Consider the following 25,567-nt stretch of genomic DNA (forward strand, 5'->3'; position numbering starts at 1 on the left):
AATTGTATATTTTTAAAAACCACAAAATTTATTGATTCATACTTGTCCTCATGGCTCTACAACTGTATGGCTATTTATCATAAAGTAGTCTTGATAGGTAGTTTTGATATTTTGCCCTTAAATTTTATTAACAGAGGATCAGTAAAGACAGGCTAGGGGCCGGGGAGTTGGCTCAGTGGAATAAGCACTTCCCTGGCAAGCGCAAGGGCCTGAGTTCAATCCCCGGTTCCGCAAAAAAAAAAAAAAAAAAGACAGGCTATAATTACTTCTCTCACAATTACTAATCTGCCATTCCTAATGCATCTATAGCTATGAATCCAATACCCTTAAAATAGTGCTTCTAAGAAAATACATTGCTAAAGATAAGGAACTGAAGTTCCAAAAGTCTATTTAAACATTTGAGGATAATACAGCATTACAAATAATAATAAATGATGTTAGTCTTCCTAATATGTTAAATTTACCTGCAACAAATAATAGCTATAGGAAATGAAAACTTGAGTAAACTAGACATAAGTTATCTTTAGCATTAGAAGGTATCATTCTATTTGGGAAGAGCAAACAAAGACGAACTATTTTAATTTGCATCTAAGCAACAAAAAAAGGAAAGGAGTTCCAAGAAAACTACTCTTCATCTAAGAATAAGGACTATTCATCTGCATATCTAAAGATTTTGCAATCCTAAATTTCTTACATGAAGACACACCACAAAGCTATTACTTTATTATCTTATTTAAATAATTCAATTTAAAATCATTAAGAATGCTAACCTATCATCTATGTCATTTGGCTACAAGAAACTCACTATAATACACAGCAAATTGTGATCCAGAGAAATGTAAGATTTGTACTGCTCATGCAATGAAAGTAAATTTGACTTTTATTGCTTTTATTGTTCAAATTGTTTCATTCAATATGTTAATATTCTATCTCATTGCTATTTTAAAAGAGAACAGAATTACAAAATAGCCTAATGCTGACAGCAACTTCCAATATCCCTTGTTCTAAGTCTCCAATTTTAGATGAAAAGGTTGAAGTTAAAAAGTAAGTACTGTCCTCAAGTGTATTCATCAGTAGACTGGCAAAGACTAAAATTCAAGATTCTTGATTTTTTGTGTCAAGGGTTTCATCCATATTATCACACTGATGAAGGAACAGATCAGTACATCATGATGAATAATAACATTATTTCAAATGTAATAAAACTCAAATGAAATCATGGATTCATTCAAAGTTACAAAATCTACATCATCAAACAGTTTTACCCATTAGCGAAGTCAATACGGCTCCAGTACAAGAGGCAGCCATTTGCTGAAGAGGTGTCACTTTGACAATGGGAGGGCCCTCTGACTCAGGATCCATATTTTTAACTAACTGAATAAAAGCCTGTTAAACAAAAGTAAGTTTTTAAAAAGCTTAATAGCAACTGCCTTCAAAACTGAACAACAATTAGAATTTATATCAAAGGACCCACTATCAAAATTGAATTCCTAAGCTCTGCAGACAGAGGAACCATATAACAATCATTAACTAAACACATCATCTGATATTCCAGGGAAGCGCTTATTCCACTGAGCTATCTCCCCAGTCCCCAATCATCTGATATTCCAAAGGTAGCAACGGACTTCAGCTAGGCTACATAGGTAGCAACACATCTATAAGAAAGAGTTAAGGAAACAGACTCTGATCATGTGACAGAATCCAAGTAGCTGACCAGTAAGTCACAGCATCTATAAATTCAGCCTCATGACACTATTGAAATACCTTCTGTAATACTAGTACAGAGTACCATTAAATATAGCAGTATAGTAATTGAATGCCAAAAGTTGTTTCACAAGTATAAAATAAAAACACAAGAAACCAAAAGCAGTATTTCACAAAAATTTGATGAAGAAAGCTATATGTCATTTTTAAGTCAGAAAATACTGAAAGTATAAAAATTACTTATATTGTAAACTCACTAATCTAAAAATGGTCACTGGCAAGGGTATTGCCTTTCCAAATGTCTATGTACACACATGTGTATAAGTGTGTATATGATTGCAGAGTGTACCTAACTATAAACACATTCATGTACCTGTGCATATGCCCCTTTTTTTGCAAAACAGAGCTTTAATCATTCATGCTTGTTTAGTAGCTTGATTTGATACTTATGAATATACAGTACAGACATTACACCAATATATATCATTTTTAATCTCTGCACAAGGTTTAATTATATTTGTATTTAAATAGTATCAATTTTTAAATAAGTTATTGTTAATTTTTCAAGTATAAAACATTCTGATATAATATCCTTATCCCTATTTTTCTATATCTTTCTATAATTACTTTGAGAAATTAAAAAATGATGGCCTAAACTATTTGAAAACTTGATAAAAATTGCCAAAACCTTTCCAGAAAATCTAGATTAATTTATATTTCCACTGTCAATAAATGAGTTCCTACTGATCCACATATTTACCAAACTCTTCCCATTTCCTACCTCTGAGCTCTAAAAAGTAAACTGCACATATCATGCTCCTTCACACTAAATACTTCAGTATATTTTCTTATATAACCACAACACAATTAGCAAATTCAGCATAGTTAATTTTGATATAATACAGTTTATATTCAATTTTTTCAGTTATATTAAAAATGTCCTTTATAAAAACAAACTAATTCTATCATTCTTCAGGTTTTCATTACCTACTTACGTAGTTTATGCCTTTTCCTCAATTCTATGCTCCAATATTTTAGTGTTTGTAACATCAGTAGCTGAAATCCTATAATGAAAAAAATAAAAGTAATTGCCTCATCTTTTCACTTAGGAAAGGAATAAATCTAAAAGTTTACATAAAAACTTTAACTTCCAATTCAAAGGATATTCAGAGTACAGAGTAATAGGCAATGAATGACATAAAAAAGAAGATACTGTAGTATTCTACTCTACAGGCCTGTTGCCTTGGTTTCTTCAATTCGAAGAATTGAAAGTTAATAGGGGGAAATGAAAGTTAATTGAAGAAAGAGAATTTTTCTAGATTAAAGGTATCTGAAGAGAATCAATGACCAAAAGCATCTTGGTTTAATCACACAAATTTTTTAAATATTTTTATTGAGAAACAAATATCAATGAGACAATTTCAAAGCTGATAAATAGCACAGTTTCAATAATTGATACCTTGTACATTGTTATCTTCTTAGTGGTTATCCATGGTACAAGAAGCAGACAGGATATCCTGTCCAAATACTATTAGTAAACATCTTTTTTCTCATTGAATTAAGCGAAAGTAGCTGTATATCTATACTAACTATTCTGTATATACAAATACAAAAAGGTCCTTCTTTTGTATCCTTTTTCTTGTTTAGTCTTGTCAGAGATGGGTATTCTATTGGCATCTAAATATTATAGGTGCTTGAATTCAGCAAAACAATCCAACACAGTCCAGCAGTCCACAATAGTAATGGGTTGTCCACAGAAGTTGTTGATTTGAGCCTTTTACAGCTCAGCATATTAATATGGCTTTACTTTATACACCTTGTTTTTATACTTTTCTGCTGGATGGTTAAGACCAAGATAAAGCAAGACCTATATAACAAGAAATGTAAGTTTTGTATCTGATAAGGTCAGTCAAGTCCTCTCAAGATTTATCCTGTAACCCTGTACTGCACTTTGTAGATCCTTTGTCATTGTCAGCCATGTGGATGAGTCACGGCCATTGCTTGACCAATTTGCTCTCTGTGAAAGCCTGAGAGAAAGTTTTCTCTCCATGTGACTCTCCTTAGGCACATTATACATCATCGATCATATTCCTCTGTGGCTCCATAATCTCCTTGATCAGAAAATTTGGGCACAACTGAGTTACATGGAAACACATATTTTTAAAACTTGTACCTAGACCAATCTGAATATCAGGTGGTATCAGTTTAATATTAACATTATTAGGGGTTTTTTGTTTGTTTTGTGTTTTGTTTTTCTGGCTGGCTCAGCATGCCTTCAGGGTGAGTCTGGTAAGGCAGGTGGAGGTGGGGTCTGAAACAACCAGGGTATTCTGTGCCTGACTGCATTTGCATGAGCAGGCACTTAAACAACTGAGCTAACCGGCAGGCCCCCAACAATATTGTTTTTAGTTTTGTGGAGATAATGCTAACATCATGGTTATGTAGAAAGTATTTTTAAAGAAAGAATAATTTTTAAGTGTTAAGGGTTGAAATGTTATGATAGCTGCAGTTCACAATATTTCAAAAAGAAACTAAAAAGTTATTTGGTATATCTAGGTGATAAATACATCGTAAGTATATCATTATTGTATATTTTCTTATATTTACAAAAGCTTGCACAATAAAAAATTTCTCAACTCCTGAAATGTTTATGGATTCAAGTTTAGGAATAATCTTCTAATATTCATCTATATGAACACAGTTCATTCAAGTAGGAAAATAGGCATACACTAGCACACAGCTGTACTTCCCAACAGTGTTTTGCGTTGACACTCATCCCAGGAAAGCTACAACCTAAATCTTTCAATCTGAAACTGAAGCAAAAAAGCCTGATTCTCAGAATTATCTGAAATGTAAGGTAAATAAACCAGAAATACAGATGAAATTTCTTTTTTTCTTTTTGTATTTTTGGGAAGGGTATACAGGGTGTTCAGGGTCCCACTACTAGATCAGACACGTAGTGATTCTCCTACTTACAGCCTCTCAAAAGCTGGGATTACAGGCATGAGCCACCATGCTCAGTCTCACCTGGCGCCTGCGCGTACTTGCAGGTGCTTTAATTTGCTAAGCTATCTGGCCGGCCCTCAAAACTCTTAATGTTTCCCAATGGAAAGTGTGAAGCTATTTCATTGTAGCTGTGATTTATCATCCCCAGATCTATACTGATGCTGAGTATTTCTTCACATTCTCATTTGCAATATACATTTCCTCTTCTGCTCTATTTCCAAACATTGTATACCTTTTGCTTATAATTTCTAGTTAGTACAGAACTGACAAAGGAGCTTGCACTTGCAAATTACAGGACTGTTTTCCTGCAAGAAGAAATGGAATCCAATCAGAAGGGTCCTAAGCAAAACAGAACTGAAGAAGGGCAAGCAGAAGCTAAAGCAAAAAAGCATTTCAAGGAGAAGACACAATTGTGATTTGATGTGGAAAAAGAACTGGAGATCCAGAGTAGCAAGAGACAAGAATTAGCTAAGAAGGTGCTGGAGAAGTCTGTGAGAAGCAAGAGGGGTCTGCGTCTCTGAGGAAGCAACTGAAGATCTGAGCTCTGAAGCATGGACTTGCACTTAGGCTGTAGAGTTCAGACTTTGTTTTGTTTTTGAGACAGGGTCTCTCTATGTGGTTAAAATAACCAGCAGCATGCCAGGGAGGGTTCCCTGAAGCCAGAACTCAAGGCAAATGGCAAACACAAAGAACCTGGAGAAAGCCACAGGTTGCAGTCTTACCCTAAGCAGGAACAAGATCAGTTGCTGCTCTGAGAAGCCATAGGGGTATCAGCTGTACCAGGAATATGGCAGCCTGACAAACAAATACAAGAATTGCTGGAGAACTCTCTATAATGCCTGTTCAACAAACTAACTGCCTCTTCCTTCAAGCCTAAGTGTGCAGTTCCTATCACAAACTGCTGATGAACCAGCCCACCATGAGACTAGAGGCCACGACCAGGACCAGAACATCCATGCAAGGCCCTGATGTTGGGACCCTGTAACACCCAGTCCTTAGAATCAACTAAAGAGTTCATAAGAACAATTTAAGTAAACCATGTTCAGAAAAAAAGGCAGTGTTTGTGGTGCTGGAAATCTGTTCATTTTCCCTAATGACTGTATAAATAAAAATTATTCAGTTGACCCTTTTTTACATCAAAACTAACCCCACCTGAAGGGTTTATTTTACAGCATATCTTGGAAAGGCTATTTATTTTTAAGAATAGTGATCATAATACTGGGGTTGATGTAATATGAGAGAGTCCAAGCAGATAAGAATAAAAAGAAAGGGCTGGAGATGGAGCTCAGTGGCAAAGCGCTTATGTAGCATACAGAAGACCTTGGATATTGTCCTTCAACACCACAGACGGAGGGGTTAAAAAAAAAACAAAAGGATCACGTCCCTCTATTGCATTTCAAGTGGGAAAAGATAAAAAAGAAATGAGATAAAAATGACAGATGCTGCCTATTTTCTAAGGTGCTGGTAGATATACACATCAGTTCCTCTTCACTCTTACTGACCGCCTCTTTTTTAAGTACCTCTACCAAACTGAACCCAAACTCAGGGAAAAAATAATGTACATATGAATGTACTTAAAATACTCTAATTTCAGAACCAACCAGAATTTTCTAATCTTGGCCTGTGTTTTTATCTGCAGACCAAGAAAGAGTATTTGCCATTTTTCTGCTTTGTGGCTTCAAAAGAATCTGCCCTTTCCAGAACCCCCTATTATAAAACAAACCATCAATAGCTCTTCCCAAGTCATGATGGAGTTTTACGCATAACATTTTTCTTTTACAAAGAGAAGTGTTGGTTAAATCAAAGTTAGGAATGAACAAGTTTAACTTGTTAATGGTTGAGAGCAGCTCATTATTAACTTGTTCCTTGAATAAGAAATTCGTTATTTTAAACCAAGGAATTGGAAATGTAAAAAGGATTGTTGGAAAAGACAAATATTCAAAAGTTCTCTAAGTAAGACATTCTATGGGAAAAGAAGAAAGTATACTCAACCAGGGAACTAAAGTGTTGCTATATGCTATTTTAATTATGTTACAAGTGTCCAGGTTGCTTGTATCAAATTAATACCTAAGAAGATATAATTTTAATAAAAGTATTCCAACAGAAAAAAAGATACAATTTTATAACTAGTTCAGAACTCTGGGATAGCTATATTCTGGATGCTATTTAGTACTATTCGTCTCCTAAAATGGGTTAAAGCCTGAGAAAAACTTTGTTGTTCCATAAATCTGGACTGTTACTTGGTGAAGCTGAAGTTTAAAAGTACTAAGGACTAAAAAAATTAATAATTCTGGAATAAAATTAAAAAAGAATAAGAAAATATGAGTCTAGAGCATCATACAGTGCTAAAAAATAGACTTTAAAAGACTGACTATATGGTGGTAAGAAAATTTGAAGAGCAAAGATGCCAAAGGAAAAGTGCTGCCAGCTGGCACAGTGGTTACACTGTGGCAAAGAATTCTGAGACTTTAAGGGCTGTTGAATTTAAAGGTGATTAGTTTACACATGGGAGGAAGTTCTAAAAGAGAAAATCAGTGCCGTGAGTTTAGGCAAATTTACAGTGAAAATAAGGAGCAAAGGGGCAGAATACAAAGACGCCAAATTTGTACAGCTTATCCAGGAAAGGAGCACACCTAAGGTTTTGGCCAAGGAGGGTACACTAACAAGCCTAATGCTTTAAGCTGGGATGAGAAAGATTCCTTGAGGATATCCCAGGAGAACTAGGCCAGAGAAAGGATAGAATGATCTAAGTGGAGCACACTGGGCAATTCTGGTGTAGGATCAGAAAGCCAGAATGCTGATGGGAATGTGAGTAAAGGCTACCTAAGTGTGGTTTCAGATGGAAATGAGGATTCTACTAGAAACTAGACTACAGGGCAAGATTAGTCTACTACAATTTGACTAGAGTCAAAATCCCCAACATAGTAGAGTTAAAGGCATAAAAATTAAATTTGCTTCAAAGGCTTTCTTTTGTTTGAGAAGATAGCCATGTAATCCTCTGCTTCTCCAGTAACAAAAACTGGGAAGGCACTGAGAGGCCACTGTAACCATGTTTCAAGCAAGCCCCAGCACAGCTTGTACTGTACTGGTGGCAGGTTTTGGCACCACAAACACCATGCTAGTCTTGTAGGCACTCAGAATATAAGAATTAAGACCTCCATTCATGGAGGCTTTGAGGCCTTCAAAGGAAAATCTAGGAAGACAATGTGTGCCAGGATGACAGTCTCTGTACAGGCCCTCTGACCGGGTATACAAAGCTGGAAGAGTGAAACTAAAGCAGTACTAGAGGTCCCAGGAAACAAGAAATGCCAGGAACATCAACTGCCTGCCAATGGATACTGCAGGCAACAAGTACAGCCAGGCCAAGACAGAGGCTATGAGGGCTGAAAACAGCAAATTCATAGGGATTGAGGACTTCTAACATTTACCTCAGTATATACTAGATCCCACAACATCCTTGAAAGCCCACATTTTACCACTGTATGTCCTTGTAGTAGAATTATCCTCTGAACCTTAGCCAAAATAGCTCCACCTGGGAGCCAGCACAAAGGTGCATGCTGTTAATTCCAGCACTCAGCAGGTTGAGGCAGGAGGATCACCAAGCTTGAGGCCAATCAACACAAAACAACAACAAGTACACCCAGAAACATAGAACAGTAACAATAACAACCAAAAAAAAAAAAAAAAACCCTAGAAGAGCATTGTTCAGAAGAAAATTAACAGGTACACAAGACAATAATAAAAATGAGAACTTCATCTTAAAATATGTGACAGGAAAATATAACCAGAGGATAGTATTATTGATAGGAATATAAAAAAAGAACTACACTTTGTATCCAGAACTACGCTGGATCTAAAGTAATATTAAAAAAAAAAAAAAAAAAAAAAAAAAAAAACTACACTGGATCTAACCACTGTGCCATCTGTAAAGATCTACTTTTAAAAAGAGACAGAGAGGAAAAGAGAAAGGAAGAAAGAGAGAGAGAAGAGGGGAGAGGCACCAATGGCCAATGTCAAATACGGTGACATATCCCAACAATCTCTAGTCATATCTGTCACATCTTAACCTGTAAAGAACATAAGCAAACACATTAAAGAGTAGCTTAGGAAACACTAGCTTTGGCATAACAAAAGAGAAGATGAAGGGAAGGAGGAAAGCTTGAAGGGAAAGATGAAGAGAGAAATCTTTATTTCTCTTTAACGATTAAGGAGAATAAAGTCTTGGGGAGAAAATGACACAGTGAGAGACCACCACAGGGACAGAGGACAGACTTATGGCCCTTTAACCTGTTTCTCATTAAAAGCAAGATTTGTGTTTTCTTTCGAGGCAATTAGGAACTTAAAAGCTATTTTTGCTAAAACAAACAAACAAAACAATCCTGATTTGGACCTATAGATGTCCAATGGATAAGAAAATGGAACAAAGCTTGATCCTTTTGCTATCTCCTTTATACCTTAGAACTGCAGGTCTAGTCTGTGCTCTACTCTGCACATATGCATCTTAATCATTCAGGGAATCTGTCTAAAAACACAATATAAGGCTTATTAACCCTAGAGTTACATAACCTATCCATTGCCTTCAAGACTGAGAACACCAAGATAAAAGATTTCCAGAGATGTTCAACTACCAATCAGTGATTAGAAGACACCAGCTATTGCCCTAAATCAAAGTCTCCACAAAACTGAGACAGCCCCAAGGAAGAAACAGTCATCTCATGGATAAGGAATTAAGTGTTAAGGACTTCTGGAGCCAAATTGCAAAATCAAAACTGACCCTGTAGCTGAAAAACACCCACCCCACACTAGCCAGTATACCTCAGTTTCTGTTAGTTGCTCAGGGAGATGCCAGTTTACTTCAGTTTCTATAACAGTTCCTATTGCTTCTGTTTCTCAGAAACAGCTGGTCACTATGATATACATTGTGGGAACCAATTCCCAATTGACAAGCCATTGTGCCTCTGTGCTTTCCCTTTGATACCACATAAAAACCTCCCTCCCTGAGCCTCTGTTTGGGTCCTGAAATTTTTTTTAGAGGTCAGTGTCCATCAAAATTTGGTGTTTCTATTTGTTACTGCATTGGTTGCATTGGCCAGGGAGACCAACTGTGCTGACCTTTTGCATCACAAGTCTGGCCCTTACAGATGAAGCAGGGACTTTCCAGGTCCCTACAGGAAGGCACACCTTTGAGATTTCTCGAGTCCTCTCCGAAGTCTGGTGGAGGATTCCTTGGTCCTTGTTTTAAGAGGCTGACACTGGACCCAAAAGGGAAGAGGATGCACTCTGCCTGCCTGCTGCTTATTTTCTGTAAGACCCTACGGGGCATCTATTTTCAGTCTGCCTGCGTAGTTCGAGCAGGAGAGCTTAGCCACCTCTCATAAGTTAGCTCTCCTCATCATTTGGGGAGGGAATGTTGTGACCTCTTGACTGCCTGTGGAAGGATTTTGGGCTTGTAATGGACAGTGAAAGCAACAGACTGTTCCATCTATGCGTCACAGTGAGGATGTAAGATTCCTCTTCAAACTACAGAGCTTGATTGGGCCCTAACCTGCAACTCCATGGACACACCTAAAAGAACAAAACAGAGAACCTACTGGTGCTTCTCCATAGTCTGGACAGTCCCAGTGTTGCCAAGGGGCAGGTGGCCAGGCAGGCACCAACCCTCTGTTTGTTATGCTATTGTTCAAGGGTACACCACATACAGGTACGGAGTCAGCAATAGGAACTAGTTTGTCAAAACCAAAGACCCTGACTACAGCCCTAGAATTTTTAAAAGGGCTTTTTCTGGTGATTAAAGAATTAAAATAAAACAAAACTGCTGTTCCCTGAGCCTGAATAAAACCTGAGAATTCCTCCTTGGCAGATTCTGCTACAGCTCCACCAGGTCAGCAAAAAGAAACAAAGCAATCCAGTCAAGCATTTCTCAAAGGCATGGGGGTTGGGGTCAGAAGAGGGGGCAGGAGGGAACCATTAATATGTTCAAAGTCACTACTGTTACCCAGAAGCCCAATAAAAGTCCTTCAGACTTTTATGAGAGACTCTATGATACCTACAAGGTGTACCCTCCTTTGACTCTAAGACCCCTGAAATTCTACAGATGATCAATGCAGCCTTCACTGCTCAAAAAGCACCTGATATCCACAAGAAAATTCAGACTAATACATAATAATATCCTCTGATCAAAAACCAATATGCAAAATATATGGGCTATGGACACTAGAAAAATAAATGCCCATTCAAACTAAAGGATAACAACCCTTTCAAAGACTAGGCTAGACTGGGCTCCCTTCTTCAGCTGGGTCACTGGTAGCCTACAGTTCATGTCCATATTGGGGGTCAATCCATATCTTTCCTGGCAATCAGCCAACCTACTGCCCCTTTGTCAAAAAGCTACTATCACCAGATCAACTGGGACTCTTGCCTCTCACCCCTTCTGCCAGGCACAAACTTGCAGCTTAGAGGGATGCCAGAACGCCCCACACCACTTCTTGGGAAAGACCTCTTCTCCAAGTTAGAGGTACCAATCCAGTCACACTCTCTCTCATTTAACTCTGCACTTTGAAAGCTGGTCCTGACTGTTTCCAAAAAAAACCAATGCCTGTATCAGCCTGAGACAGATAATCACAACCCTGTAATTCTGAAAACCCTCCACCCAGAGGTATGAGCAAAAACTTGCCTCAAGGCTCACCATCAATCATGCTCCTGTAGTGATTAAACACCACCTCACCATGATCCCCATTGTTGTCAGACAATAGCCTAAGTCACAAGAAGCACCAATAGGCATCCAACCATACCTTGGCTGCCTAAGGCAGTTGGGGATCCTGACAGACTGCTAGTCACCTTGGAACTCTCCTTTCCTCCCCAGCAAAAAAACACCCAATGGGGATTACCAGCCAATGCAAGCTCTCCATGCGGTCAACAATGTAGCCATCACCTTGTGCTCTGTGGTTTACAACTCACACATCATTCTTGGACTGTTACCTCCAGCTGCCACCTGGTTTACATGTATAGATTTAAAAGATGCTTTCTTTAGCTTGTGTGTGTTTCTCCCATTGTCTTTGACTGAAAACAGCCTAAGACAGGGCAAAAAGGGCCAGCTCCCCTGATCATGAAACTCTAGTCTGAGGCAACACCTACGTGCATTAGACAGTACCCCACACCATGACAAGCTCAACTAGGAATTCAACTACACATCCAGTGGTTTCAGAACCAAAAAATATTCAAAGACTGTTAAACTGCTGAAATACATCTCTTCTGCTTATAAAGAAACCCGGAGGGAAATACCTACTTCAGTATTTCCAAGCTGTGGATGCTGTCACAGCTACTCTCCATCCTGCAGTCCCAAACCCTCATTGCCTCAGCCTTTTGTCACCTACAGCCTGCTGGTATACCTACGTGGACCTAAAGGATGTTTTCTTCTGCCTTTGGTTGACTCCTGACAGCTAGCTCCTCTTCGTCTTTAAAAAAGATCCCAGTTCTGAACTTAAAAGTTAACTGACCTGGACTCAGCTTCTCAGAGATTCAAAACTTGTTTACCCTCTTTAAAGGATAAACATAATGATCAACTAGAGCCTAGCCTAGTGACAGTGAACTTTTTAAAGACTAAGTGCCTGAACTGCAACCAAGACACCCTATTTATTCCAAAGTGCCAATACTGCAATTAAGCTTTGCTGGAAAACTGGCTCTCTACATGCTGAAAACTGAAACTTGACCCAGGTCTATCACCATGCACTAAGCTAATGTCAAAATGGACTAAAGCTCTAAACATTAAAACAGAAACACTAAATCTCCTGGAAGAGAAAGTAGGAGGAACTCCTGAAGACAGAGGGTAGGCAAAGAGTTCATGAACAAAAATCAAATCATGTGCTTAACACCTGAAAGAATTGACAACTAGGACCAACTCTTATTGAGAAGTTTTTGCATGTCAAAAGAAATTACCAACAAAGTGAAAAGACAACCCACAAATTTTGAAAAAAATCTTAACTAATAAGCACTCAGGCAAAGGTCTGTTCTCTAGAATTTATAAAGAACTAAAATACATGAGGGCCCCTAAATTTAAAGACCCAATTCAGAAATGGGCATCGAGATGAACACACACTTCTTAGAGGATGAAATTAAAGAAGCGAATAAATATATGAAAAAATGCTCCACATCACTAGTCATCCATGAAATGCAAATCAAAACAACAATGAGATACCATCTCACCCCAGAAAGAATGGCTATCATAAACAAATCCACCAACAACAAATGTTGGAGAGGTTGTTGGGAAAAGGGAACCCTTCTCCATTGCTGGTGGGAATGTAGACTGGTGCAACCATTATGGAAATCGGTGTGCAGACTCCTTAAGAAACCAGGACTGGAAATCCCATTCAAGCCAGCTATCCCCCTACTGGGAATTTTCCCGGCGGAACTGAAAACGTCATATCATAGTGATATATGTGTACCTATGTTTATAGCAGGGCAATTTGTGATAGCTAAATTGTGGAAACAACCAAGATGCCCATCACATGAGGAATGGTTCAAAAAGAAGTGGTATTTTTATACAATGGAGTATTACTCAGCTATAAAGAATGATGAACTTGAAGCATTTATATTTAAGTGGATGCCACTTGAAGATGTACTCATAAGTGAAATAAACCAGACCCACATGTATAAGTATCATAAGTCTCCCTAGTACAAGAAATCAAAAGAGAAATACAAATAGAAAGGATAACACAACTAAAAGTAAAGCAAGAGCTTGAGGACTGGACAACAAGGAGAGGGTAAGGAGAAAAGCTGGGAAACAGGACAGGGACAAAGCCATACACTTGTATGCACAAGATGGGCAAGGCAATGATCTTGAGAAACATCAGCAGGTTTTTGAAACTAGCAGTTAATTGGTAGGAATCTAGACCTGACTAACTATATATGCTGATACCTGTGAACCAAGCAACTGCACTGAAGATAGCAATGTGTAACAGATGGGTCACGCTTAGAATGCCTATCATTCTGGTCTTCTAAATACATACTTCTTGTCATGACATACCAATTATTACCATACTGTCTCATAAGAAAGGTTTTCTGGGGGGGTAATAAATGAAAAAAAGAAAAAGACACAAAGAAAAAAAAAATGCCACAGGACTGTCCTGCTACAATGCTGTATATGGTTAGATTTCTAAATTTCTGTGTAAAACTGTGTTTATTCCTATTTTTAACATTTTTTTCTTCATATTCTGTAAGGACTTAAATTTCAACACATCAACACTTGATGGAAGATAATTGTTCCCCGTTATGCCTAAGATATTTGATATTCAGACAGGGTAAACCGAACTACATATGTTGCAGGGTAATATTAAGCTTCTCTTCTGGAGGGTTAACAACCTAAGTTTGCAGATCAACAATTGGAGAAAAGGAAGGGCTGCAAGGTCAGCCAACATTTTGACCCTAGCCTTTCAAGGTCAGTGAAGACTGAGGACATAGGAGAACTTGTACTGTAACATTATATAACTCAGTTGTGCCCCAAATTTTCTGATCAAGGAGATTATGGAGCCATAGAGGAATGTGATCGATGATGTAGAGTGTGCCTAAGGAGAGTCACATGGAGAGAAAACTTTCTCTCAGGCTTTCACAGAGAGCAAATTGGTCAAGCAATGGCCGTGACTCATCCACATGGCTGACAATAACAAAAGATCTACAAAGTGCGGTACAGGGTTACAGGATAAATCCTGAGGGCACTTGACTGACCTTATCAGATAAAGTTACATTTCTTGTTATATAGGTCTTGCTTTATCTTGGTCTTAACCATCCAGCAGAAAAGTATAAAAACAAGGTGTATAAAGTAAAGCCATATTAATACGCTGAGCTGTAAAAGGCTCAAGTCAACAACTTCTGCGGACAACCCACTACTATTGTGGACTGCTGGACTGTGTTGGATTGTTTTGCTGAATTCAAGCACCTATAATATTTAGATGCCAACAGAATACTCATCTCTGACAGGACTGAACTGGAGAGGGGGGGTACAGAGGAAGGACCATTTTGTATTTGTATATACAGAATAGTTAGGACAGATGTATGGCTGCTTTCACTTGGTTCAGTGAGAGGAAGGATTTTTAGTAGTAGTGTTTGGACAGGATGTCCTGGCTGCTTCTTGTGCTGTGGATGACCGCTGAGAAAATAACAATGTGCAATGTATTAATTATTGAAAATGTCCTATTAATCAGCTTGGAAAGTGTCTCATTGATATTTGTTTCTCGATAAAATTTAAAAAATACAATTAAGCTTGAATAGTCTTATAAAAATCATACATTAACATCTTTTGTCTTAAAAATACAGTAATATGTGTGCCAAAGGTTTGTCACCACTGGCTCTTTTCTTCCTTTTGTTGAGGGGCTAGTCAGGTCCTCTAGACAGTTCTGCCCTCTTCAACTGCTCTAGCTGAGGTCCCTTCCCCATTTTCTCTTTTTAATTCTAATATATCACACTATGCCTCAAAAATGAGAGTGATCTCATTAATAAACCAGTAAACTAACTTCCTATATAACTACTAAACAAATAAAATTAATCCAATGTCAATTCAATGAAGAAGGTCAAAATAGCAAAGCTTCAGAGAACCAAAATTAATGTAACCAAAATTTGTTACTTAGGACCAGGCAGATAGCTCGGCAGATTAAGGCACCTACTTAGGCAGACACAGGGACTGGGGTTTGATCCCCAGCATGCCTACCGGCCCCACTCCCAGGGCATGCTGAGAGGGAAACTGAGACTGGTAGTGGTGGCATGGGCCTGTAATCCCACCACTTGAGAGACTAAAAACAGGAGAATCAGTACAAGTCTGATCTGTGTGAGACTCTGTAGACCCTGTACTAAATAAATTTTTGAAAAATTGCTATTTAAAAAGACTAACTTTAAATTGACAACTTAAATTACTAAAGTTAGATATGACAGTAGAGACAATACTATCAGTTTTATATAACTGTCCTCAAAGGAGAATATTATGGACAAATATATGCCAAACAATCAGTGTAGATGAAATAGACAAATTCCTAGAAACTACTAAGTCTGACTCCAGAAGAAATAAGAATCCTAACCAAGCTTATAAGCAGTAAAAATTTCTGATTTAATCAAAACACGCCCTGAGAAAAGCCCAGGGCATGACGGCCTCCACTAACATCTTTTTTTAAATTTTAATACCAATCCTTCTAAAATTCTTCCAATAAACAAAGGGGAAAACACAAGAGCTCTTCAAGTGACAGTTTTTCAGGTACAGAATACCTGCAAGTCTGTTTTTACTTCCCAGGGTTTATGCAAATCACTAAAGTATAAACGAGAATTCTGTGCTGTGTTTCTTCAAAGGCAACCTTTTCTTTTCTTTCTGATGCAGCAAGAAGACCTTTCCTAAAGAGAGGCCTAGGTGTCTTGTCTTTGCTGGTAGACTCTGGAATGAATGTCATTACTGTGGAATGTTTAAAACAATCTAGAAAAACTGCTTTCTTCTAGTGACTTTTTCTTTTTTTTTTTTCTTTTTTTGGTATTTTTTAGTACAGGGTCTACAGGGTCTCAGTATACATATCAGACTCATAGTGATCCTCCTGTTTTCAGCCTCCCAAGCACTAGGATTACAGGTACACCCCACTACACCTAGTCGCAACAGTCTCAGTGTGCCCCAGGGGTGGGGTCAGCACTGCACACAGAGGATCAAACCCTGATCCCTGTGTCTGCCTAAACAGGTGCTTTAATCCACTAAGCTACCTGGCTAGCCCTCTTCTAGGGCACTTTTCACTGCTTTTTCTTGCCCCAGCTCTTACAGGCACTCTTGTAATGTGAAGGTCATGGTCCCCCCACTGGGTGCTTTGCCCCAGCTCCCAGTCATGCAGCACCTTCCTATTCTCCACAGTACATTTGATGGTTGTGATGTGCTTTCACAGAACCAGTTTTGTTTTTGACTACATTTCTGTGGTGTTATTTTATTGTAGGCTTCTTTAAAACCACTCTATACTGCAGTCTCAAACCCATATACAGGGCCGGCGAGATGGCTCAGTGGTCTAAAGCACCTACTTAGAACAAGCTAAACTAAGCAAAACACAGGGACTGTGGTTCAATCCCCCAGCACCACATACTAGCCAGCCCCGCCCCCTGGTGGGCTAAGCTGGCCACACACACACAAAATAAATAAATAAATATTAAAAAAAAAAAACATATACATTGCTTCAGTCTTTTGTATACAGCCTGATGGTATATCTGTCTGGACCTAAAAGAGGTCTTCTTATGCCCTTAATATTTGATTGATTTGGAAATGCCACCTTTCCATTTTTTGGTCTTTCCATTTTGCAGTTACTAGAGAACTGAACCTGGGCTCTTGACACTAAATTTCATCCCCAGTCCTTTTTATTTTTTATTCTGCTACAGACTCTGGCTAAGTCAATAAGTTGCCCAGCCTGAGAAGGAACTTGCAATCCTCCTGCTTCAGTCTTTCAGAGTATTGGGATTATAGGCATGTGCTGCCATGCTCATTTACCTTTGAGAAAATACTCCAGTGGCCAACTGTTTGCTGAATTCCATCTTTCATTTGGTTGTTGTTTCTTTTAGTTACCAAGTCTAGTTTCTAATCTACCTTCTCGGTGGCTCCTCCAGGTAGGAGCTTCTGTTATACATTAAATTTTCATTAATCTTTAAAAAAATAAAAATAAAGGAGAAAACATTTCCAAATACATTTTGTGAAATGAGAATTACCCTGACACCAAAGCCAGAGATGACATCACAAGAAAACTACAATCCAAACCTCTCGTGAATGTAGATTAAAAAATTTCTCAACAGAATACTAGTAAACATCCAAATCCAGCTCAATGCTAACACAATTATGCATCATGAACAAGTGGGTTCTATCCCAGAAATGCAAGGCTGGTTCAACATATGAAAATCAATCAATGGAAACATAACAATTAAATGAATGGGAAAAAAAGATATCAGCAGGTCAGCTGCTATAGGAAACACATTTGACAAATTTCAACCTTTCATTATAAAGTCAGCAAAGCAGGAAAAGAGAACTTCATCAACCCAATAAAGACACTCTATTTAAAAAATCCATAAATATCACGTTTACTGCAGAAATACTGAAAGCTTTCTCCCCAGGATGAGAGGAGAAAAACATAATCTACTCTCACTTTTTTTTTATATTATAGTACTGCAAGTTCTAAGGCAACTAAACAATAAAAAGTAACAAAAGGTATCAGATTTGAAAGGAAGCTGATCTATTCTCACAGATGACATGATTTTATACCTACAATATCTGAGAGAATGTAGTTATTAGTGCAATAAATGAACTTAGTTGCAAATAAAAGACCAACATACAATAATAATAAGCTATATTTCTGAATCTGTATATCCCATTTTTGTTCTAGCAATGAATGCAAAAATGAAGTTTAAAAACAATTACAGTTACAAAAGCATAAAAAAAGGCTGGAGTAAGCACCTGCCTGGCAAGCACAAGGTCCAAAGTTTGATCCCCAGCAACTATGCCAAACTGCCCTGTAACCCAGGTGTAACTTGCTGGCCCCAAAACCAGGTAGGGTGGCACACACCTGTAGTCCCAGAGCTGGGGAAGCTGAGACAGCACAAGCACTATGAGTCTAAGCTGTATAGCAAGAAATAAATACATAAAGCATGAAAAATAAAACATTCGAGACCAAGAATAAACTTAATCAGGGAGGTATGGGACTAATACAATGAAAATTTCAAAATAATGCACTAACTAAAGACCTAAACAGATAGCCTCCATTGGTCCCTTGGAGTACCGTAAGGAGAAACAGCAACAAGAAAAGATAGACAAAAAGACAAGAGCTGGGTCAGGAGGTGACCCATAACCTGACTGGCAAAATGATTCCCAGAACAACAGTAGGGGCATTTATTTATACCTTTGCAAAATTAGTATCATATGATACAAAGTTGCCTAGTGACTAATAGTGGACATTAACCAGGCAGGATGCTTTTTATACAACTGAAGTAGCTTGACTGCTTTGGGTACTCAGGCCTAGACCTGCTCTCACACATTTGCCCAATTTCAAGCTTCAGTGGCTCCCAATAAATAGACAAACATCCTGTGTTATAAATTAAAATTCATAATATTAAGATGGCAATACTCTATGAAACTGATACAATTGTTAAAACTTTTCAACTGTTTTTCTGATCCTAAAATTCAATCTCAAGAAACTTGACAGTCAACACAATCTTGAAAAAAATAAATCTAGAGGATTCAACACTTCCCAATTTTAGAGGTAAAAAGCTACCCTAATTAAAACAGTACACTACTGGCAACAGACAGGGAATAAAAATGAGTGTCTCCGGCCAGCCAGATAGATCAGCATATTAAAGCGCCTGCTTAGGCAGAAACAGGAACCAGGGTTAGATCCCAGCAGGCCATGCCGGCTCTGCCCCGGGGGCACACTGAGACAGTGATTAAGACTGGGTGTGATGGCACATACCTGTAATCTCAGTGCTAGGGAAGTTGAAAACTGGAGTATCACTATGAGTCTGATATGTGTAGTAAGAACCTGTAGATTCTGTACTAAATACATACATTAAAAAAACATGAGTGTCTTTTGGGTATAAAGTTTTTTTGCTGTTTTGAAAATACAGCAAAAAGGAGGACCAACGGAGGCTTACAGCTATTTAGGTCTTCAGCTAGTGCATTATTTTGGAATTAGATAATGGTGATGTTTGCACAAATGTTAATGTTCTAGAAACAGTGAATAGTACATTTTAAAATTGTGAAGTGGTGAATTTTATGATTTTAAAAAAGTTTATAGAAAATACCAATCTATACCCAAAAGTGACAAAGAAGTGAAATAACTAGAACTCCTATAGATTGCTAGTTATAGTTTTTATACTGCCACTCAGTTAACATGTGATCCATCAATTCCAAGAGAAATAATACATATTCAAAAAAGACGTGCATAAAAATGTTCACAGCAGCTTTATTCACAGTAGCCTTATGCTAGAAATAATCCAAATACTTATCAACAGGTAAAGAGACATAAAGATAGATAGATAGACAGATAGATAGATGATATAGATATCTATTTCTCTCCTATATATGTGTGTATAACCAGAAAACAATGAACAATATATGTAACATGACTAAATCACCAAAATACGCTGTGCAACATAATTGCAGTCCATAAGGTATATATGTTATTTTTTACTTTTATTTTTATTTCATTCATCTATTTTTATGTTTATTTTTATTTTTTGTTGATACAGGGTCTTGCTATGTAGTTCAGGTTCCTAGTGATCCTCCTGCCTCAGCCTCCCCAGTTCTGGGATTATAGGCATGGACGACCATGCCCAGCTTTGGGGCTGGCACAGCACGGAGCCAGTATGGTATACAGTACTGGAGATCAAACCTAGGTCATTGTACTTGCCAGGCAGGTACTTAGACCACTAAGCTATCTCCGCAGCCCTTTATTTTTTTTGAGAAAGGGCCTCACTATATATATATATAGTGCAGGCTGACCTTGAATTCACAGTTATCAGTGCAGGGATTACAGGTGTGCAACATCATGTCTCACTGTGGCTTTTCTTACATTAATCTGCAAAACAGGCAAAACTATTCTGTAATAACAGAAATCTGAAGGGTGTTACTTCTGGTCAGAGAAAGGAGTTTAGAAAGCAGAGTGAAGTATCAGTTGACTGACAAAAATGTTCTACATTTTGACTGGATGATGATATAAATGTATGTTATAGTTCATTAATTTTTAAAATTTACATGATTAGACTTGTGTGGGTCTCAGAGTGAACCATATCATTACATATAATACATTGTAGGTGCTCAACACACAAAAAAAGCGGGGAATAAGGTTAGTAGAACATGTTATAATCATGGCTAAATACTATGGGTTTAGTGCTATCCTAAAGGTACTGACAGTTTAGTTCAGGGTGTAAGAGCATCTAAACCAGTTTCTTATCTGTAATACCACCTATAGATGACACAGCAGCTTCTGAACCATATTTTCTTAAAGATATCCACTCCCATTCTCCATCTTTGATAACTCACTATGCTGTATTCAAGGATTTGATAATGCTGAGTGTACCTTGTTTTATTAGCTCACTCTCATCTGAGACAAGGACTTTAATGCCACAGCTACTATCTAGTCCTATCCTCCAATATGCTAATTCTTCAAAACTAAAAACTTAAACCTCAAAGAATGTTAGGCCCTCCAATTCACCAGACTAAAGAGACTATAAAATGTGCAAATTAAATAACAACAACAGAACATACCTCAGAAGTAACAAGTCAATAGTTAACAAATGAATCAAATAGGAATAGAGAAGGTCCCACATGAGCAAAAGAAAAAGATTGAATCTAAGCTGCATTGCTATAGGTAGGACAAACAATTGATAACCAGGAGGAAAGACTTAAGCAAAAAATGGAAATGAAGGGGCTAGGGATATAGCTCAGCGGCCCAAGGTCCTGAGTTCCGCTCCTAGTACCAAATAACACCAAACAGAAACAGAAAAGAGAAAAGTGGTAAATACTGCAGAAGAATTAATTTGTCTAGAGTCCACTATATAAAATCTGTACTTGGGAGACCAGGGATACCACTCAGAAGTACAATGCCTACCTGGCAAGTGCAAGTCTCTGAGAAAAAAAGAAAACAGACGAAAAAAAAATTGTTTTTGTACTTGGATATGTGTGACATCATCTAAAAAAAAACAAAAACCCTATTATGTCGCAACTAATAATTACACTATGTTGTAGAGTAGACTGAGCAAATTCAACCTTCATTTACAAATGAAAAAATTCTAAAGTTTGTCCAAGGTCATTTAACTACAGGGCCAGTATTGAATGAAATTTGTTTGTTTTTTTGATTCACAACCAAATGTCCATCTAATCAGACATGATCTACTCAGTGTTCTCCCATTTTACTTAATGAACTATGTAAGCAAGTTTCTTACACAAAAACACTTCCCCATTTGTCTATTCCTTGACATAATCCCTTTCTCCAGAAGGATTCATCTCAAGAACACTTTCAACTTTGCCAGTGAAACTACTCATTGCAATGACAGGTATGGTTTCTATCTTTACTGGTCATAGGTAAAAGATGTGAAATTCAATAATATGAAAAAAAAAAGAAATCTGAGTAAGGTATATTTATACCTCAAAACCTCCCAAAGACCCAATCTTCCTCTCCTGTCACTACACTTTACAATGCTTTGTAACAGTATACATAATCTGTCTCAACTTCAAATCCATCATTTTTATCTAGCACTTGCCTTCACCTTCTATTCAAAGTCTCATTAAGAAAATCAACAACTTCCACAAGAAAATTAAGGCCTATTATTCAAGATTTGGCCTTTTTGGACTTCTTGGAGATGAAGGTACCACCAAGGTTGACTAGAACAACTAATGAGCTCTCTTACTCTCCAAGCAGTACACTAAGATTTCAAAAAGTCCCAATCTTTACAACAGTTCTAACTTTACAATAGCTCTAAACCATATTACCCTCTTTCACAGATTAAAATTTAACCTTAAAATTGAGGCTCAAAAGTAACCAAAATGATACAAGTGAAACCTGAATGGCAGAGTTTATAATTCTGTGACTTCTGACCAAGAGTTTTGTCCACAGTTCTCTTCTCATCTCTGTGGCCTTTTCTCCATCTCTTTCACTCTCATTTCGTCATTTTTTGCTCATTACTTCTTCATTTCACACGCTGTCAGGAGAAATTTCAGTTTCTCCATAGCTTTACCCATATTCTAAGTGACTTTCAGTTTTTAATAAACACAAAAACCTTTTGCTCAATCTATAGTTTTTATTTTGAAAATAGGTTCTTTTTCCCAAATGAAATTATAATATTGTACATGTATGTGCAATGCCTACTCTCCTCACCTCTCCACGGTCTGTTAACCTCTTAAGCATGATCCACGACGGAGATCAACCAGTACAAAGTCTAAGTGACTTTGCAAAAAAAATTTATCCTCTTCTCTGTCTTCCACACTGGCCTCCTGACTTACACACATCTCCAACAGTCTAATAAGCAGTGTAATTAATAAAGATAGTCTCATGACTGTCACTCTAGTTTGTTCAGCCTTAATCAGTCCAAAACAAAATTATCACTTTCCTTGTCACACCTGACCATTTTCTGGGTTTTCCATTTCATCTAACGGTGTCACAATCCACCCTCGTCTGTGCTGTATGATATCTATTTGCAAAATGATTACTACGGACTCTGCTGTCCCCGAACTACAGGACTAGGACAGAAATGCACTCTGCCATGTGTGCTCGCTGGGGCCAGGAGTAAAGTAATGCGAAATAGTACAAAACATCAGACAAGCTACAGGCAGAAACAACCAAAAACAACTTTTGCGAGGCATGTTTCCACTTGTGAAACAAAGTGGCAATATTTCACACACCTGTCAGTGTACTCCTCACCGCAAGCCCACTGCCGCGTTTCGCCGGCGAACGTGGGCTTCTTTCCGTCCCTCAGGGCGCGCCCGCCCAAACCCACAGAAAGCTGCCCGGCCGAGCCAGGCCCGGGCCCCTGCGCCCGGACGGCGTACCTGTAGACAGCGGCGGGAGCACAGTCGCGGACCAGCCGGTAAGGGTGCCCCCTCGGTGGCGTTACTCCGGTGACTACCTCAGCCAAGCCCGGACGCCTCAAGGCCGCGCCGGCTGCGGAGCAGCGGCGAGCAGCTGAGGATTAGGCGCGCTTGGCGCGTGGAGGTGGAGCGGGGCGGGGGCGGGGCCGGGGCGGGCAGAAGGCGGGGCTTGGGCAGCGCGAGGGGAGGGGCCCGCGGAGGAAGCACCGGCCGTAGGGGGCGTGGCGAGCTGCACGAGGGGTGGGCCTGCGGCGCGAGAGCGAAGTAGTGAGAGGTCGCGGAGCGCGAGGGGCCGGAGAGGAGTCGAGGGCGGGCGTGCCCCCAGCGGGCGGGGGGCGGGGGGGGGGAAAGCGGCGGGAGGCTGCGCGCGCAGCGAGAGAAGGCGGGGCGTGCGTACAGGCGCCGCGGCCGCGTGACGCGTTTTCAAATCTTCAACTGCCGCAGCACTGTCGGCTGTTCTTCGTTCCAGTTCCTTCGCGGCGCCTCAGAGCCGAGTCTCGCTCTGGATTTTCGGCCAGCGGACCCGGCCCTGCCCCGCGTGGAAGCTGCCCCGTCCGCCGGCCGGAGAAGCCTGGTCCCCGCGGCCGTGCGGCGCGGCGCCTGCCCAGACCCAGCATGTAGTGCCGGGTGGCTGCCATGAACTGCGGCGCCATGAGGATCCACAGCAAAGGGCCGTTCCAGGGTGAGCCCCTCCTCCGAGGACCTTTAACCCCCTCCTCCGCTGGGCTGCTCGCGCGACCTGCGAGCGTTCGCGGGCTCCGGCCTGCGGGGAGCCGGTTCCGGCCGGCCCGAATCCGGCGGTACCGCGCACCCGTTCCCGGTTTCCTCCTTCGCGATTGGATTTTGGTCTTTTAAGTTTTATTTGCTTTCACTGCTACCTGGAAGTGGAGGTATTTGAGACACAGACTTTGTTGTTTATGCACAAACAGGGAAACGTTAATCATTTGGTGAAACTTACGCATCTAAAGTCTTTCGTATGCCTGTAGTCTCCAACTAAAAGAGAGGTTGTGTTCTAAAAGTTTAAAGCAGGTGATTGTATCCTAGGTGTTTTGAGTGAAAATAATAAAACGGTGACATCCTTAACGGACCTTTAAGTTCTTGATGAAACTAGAGCAGTTACCAGCCGTTGGGGACTAAATCGTTCTGGATGAATTTGTGTTGCTGAGTGTTGAACATTTTAAGCATCAGTTTTGAGTGTTCAGCAGAATACCAGAAAGTCGATAAATATTTGAGTAAATACCTCCATGAAGTGTACATCTTAAAGGTTTTGAGGAAAAGTCATATAATCAGTGACTTAATCCTGTTGATTCATTTGCTGATTTCTAATAGAAAGTAGGGTATTTTGCTTTTATACTAAGTAACAATATTTAAATGTTAATAGCTTAAATTGGTGTGATAAGGCTTTTTCCTTTTGTGATACGATTATTGCATAATAAAATAGTTTTAAAACTAACACTTAACTGTAAGAAAGGATTAATTCTAAACTTTTTTAAATACAGGTGGAATTCAAGTCAAAAATGAAAAGAACAGATCATCTTTGAAATCTCTTAAAAGTAATAACAGATCAGAAAAATCCAAATATAAGCCACTCTGGGGAAAAGTGTTTTACCTTGACTTACCTTCTGTCACCTTATCAGAAAAACTACAAAAGGACATAAAGGACCTAGGAGGCGTAAGTGAAAATTATACATTGACCAAAAAGTAAAAATTGATAACTAGTGCTTTCTGATAATCGTTTAAAATTTTCATTTTGAGGTATTTATAACCAGCCATCTATTACACCAAGCTTCATTTTTTTTCAGCTGTTTTTCATTGTGAACAGCCATGTGGAGACAGGAGTACGGTTAGCATGCCGCAAGATTCAGTCCCAAAGCAAAAAACAAAGTTAGAAAAGGACAAAAAATACATTTTTTTTAACAAATTTTCCTAAACCTCTTTTGTAGCCTCTGTCATTATGGAACATAGAAAACCTGTTCAACCCACAGAGTTAAATTGGCTTAGTATCCCACATATCTTTTTTTTTTTTTTTTTTTGTGCGGAACTGGGATTGAACTCAGTCCCTTGCGCTTGCCAGGCAAGCGCTTATTCTACTGAGCCATCTCCCTGGCCTCCCCACGTATCTTAAGAGATACTTTCAACATGGTGAATGTCACTGCCATTAAAAGAAAAGAATTAAAATTTAAAGTTTAATTTTTAGATTATGTATTCTAAGATTAAGCATTAAACCTTTCCAAAAAATAAAATAAAAAAAGAGGGGGCCGGGGAAATGGCTCAGTGGAATAAGTGCTT

At 38.9% G+C, this 25,567-nt stretch overlaps 2 protein-coding genes across 6 annotated transcripts in view; one reads left to right on the top strand and one right to left on the bottom strand.

Annotated features, from left to right (window-relative positions):
• Positions 1–23,402, bottom strand: part of Slc25a40 (solute carrier family 25 member 40) — a 44,838-nt gene extending 21,436 nt beyond the window's left edge. Inside the window, exons 1-3 of one of the 4 annotated variants that reach the window (XM_023708047.1) lie at positions 23,240–23,402; positions 2,700–2,768; positions 1,266–1,370 (exon numbers count right to left, since the gene is read on the bottom strand). In XM_023708047.1, the coding sequence (XP_023563815.1) occupies positions 1,266–1,370; positions 2,700–2,754 (160 nt within the window). In that variant the 5' untranslated portion in view covers positions 2,755–2,768; positions 23,240–23,402. Of the gene's footprint in view, positions 1–1,265; positions 1,387–2,699; positions 2,769–23,092; positions 23,217–23,239 lie in introns of those variants that run through there. The other 3 variants (XM_023708049.1, XM_023708048.1, XM_004647760.2) reach the window with 3 other exon arrangements.
• A 299-nt stretch (positions 23,403–23,701) lies between these two features.
• Dbf4 (DBF4 zinc finger) overlaps positions 23,702–25,567 on the top strand; it is a 31,158-nt gene continuing 29,292 nt past the window's right edge. For both annotated transcript variants that reach the window (XM_004647761.2, XM_023708044.1), the window contains exons 1-2: positions 23,702–23,960; positions 24,778–24,950. In XM_004647761.2, the coding sequence (XP_004647818.1) occupies positions 23,915–23,960; positions 24,778–24,950 (219 nt within the window). In that variant the 5' untranslated portion in view covers positions 23,702–23,914. The remainder of the gene's footprint in view (positions 23,961–24,777; positions 24,951–25,567) is intronic.

This window comes from Octodon degus, unplaced genomic scaffold (assembly GCF_000260255.1).
Source record: "Octodon degus isolate 3935 unplaced genomic scaffold, OctDeg1.0 scaffold00323, whole genome shotgun sequence".
Lineage (NCBI taxonomy): Eukaryota > Metazoa > Chordata > Mammalia > Rodentia > Octodontidae > Octodon > Octodon degus.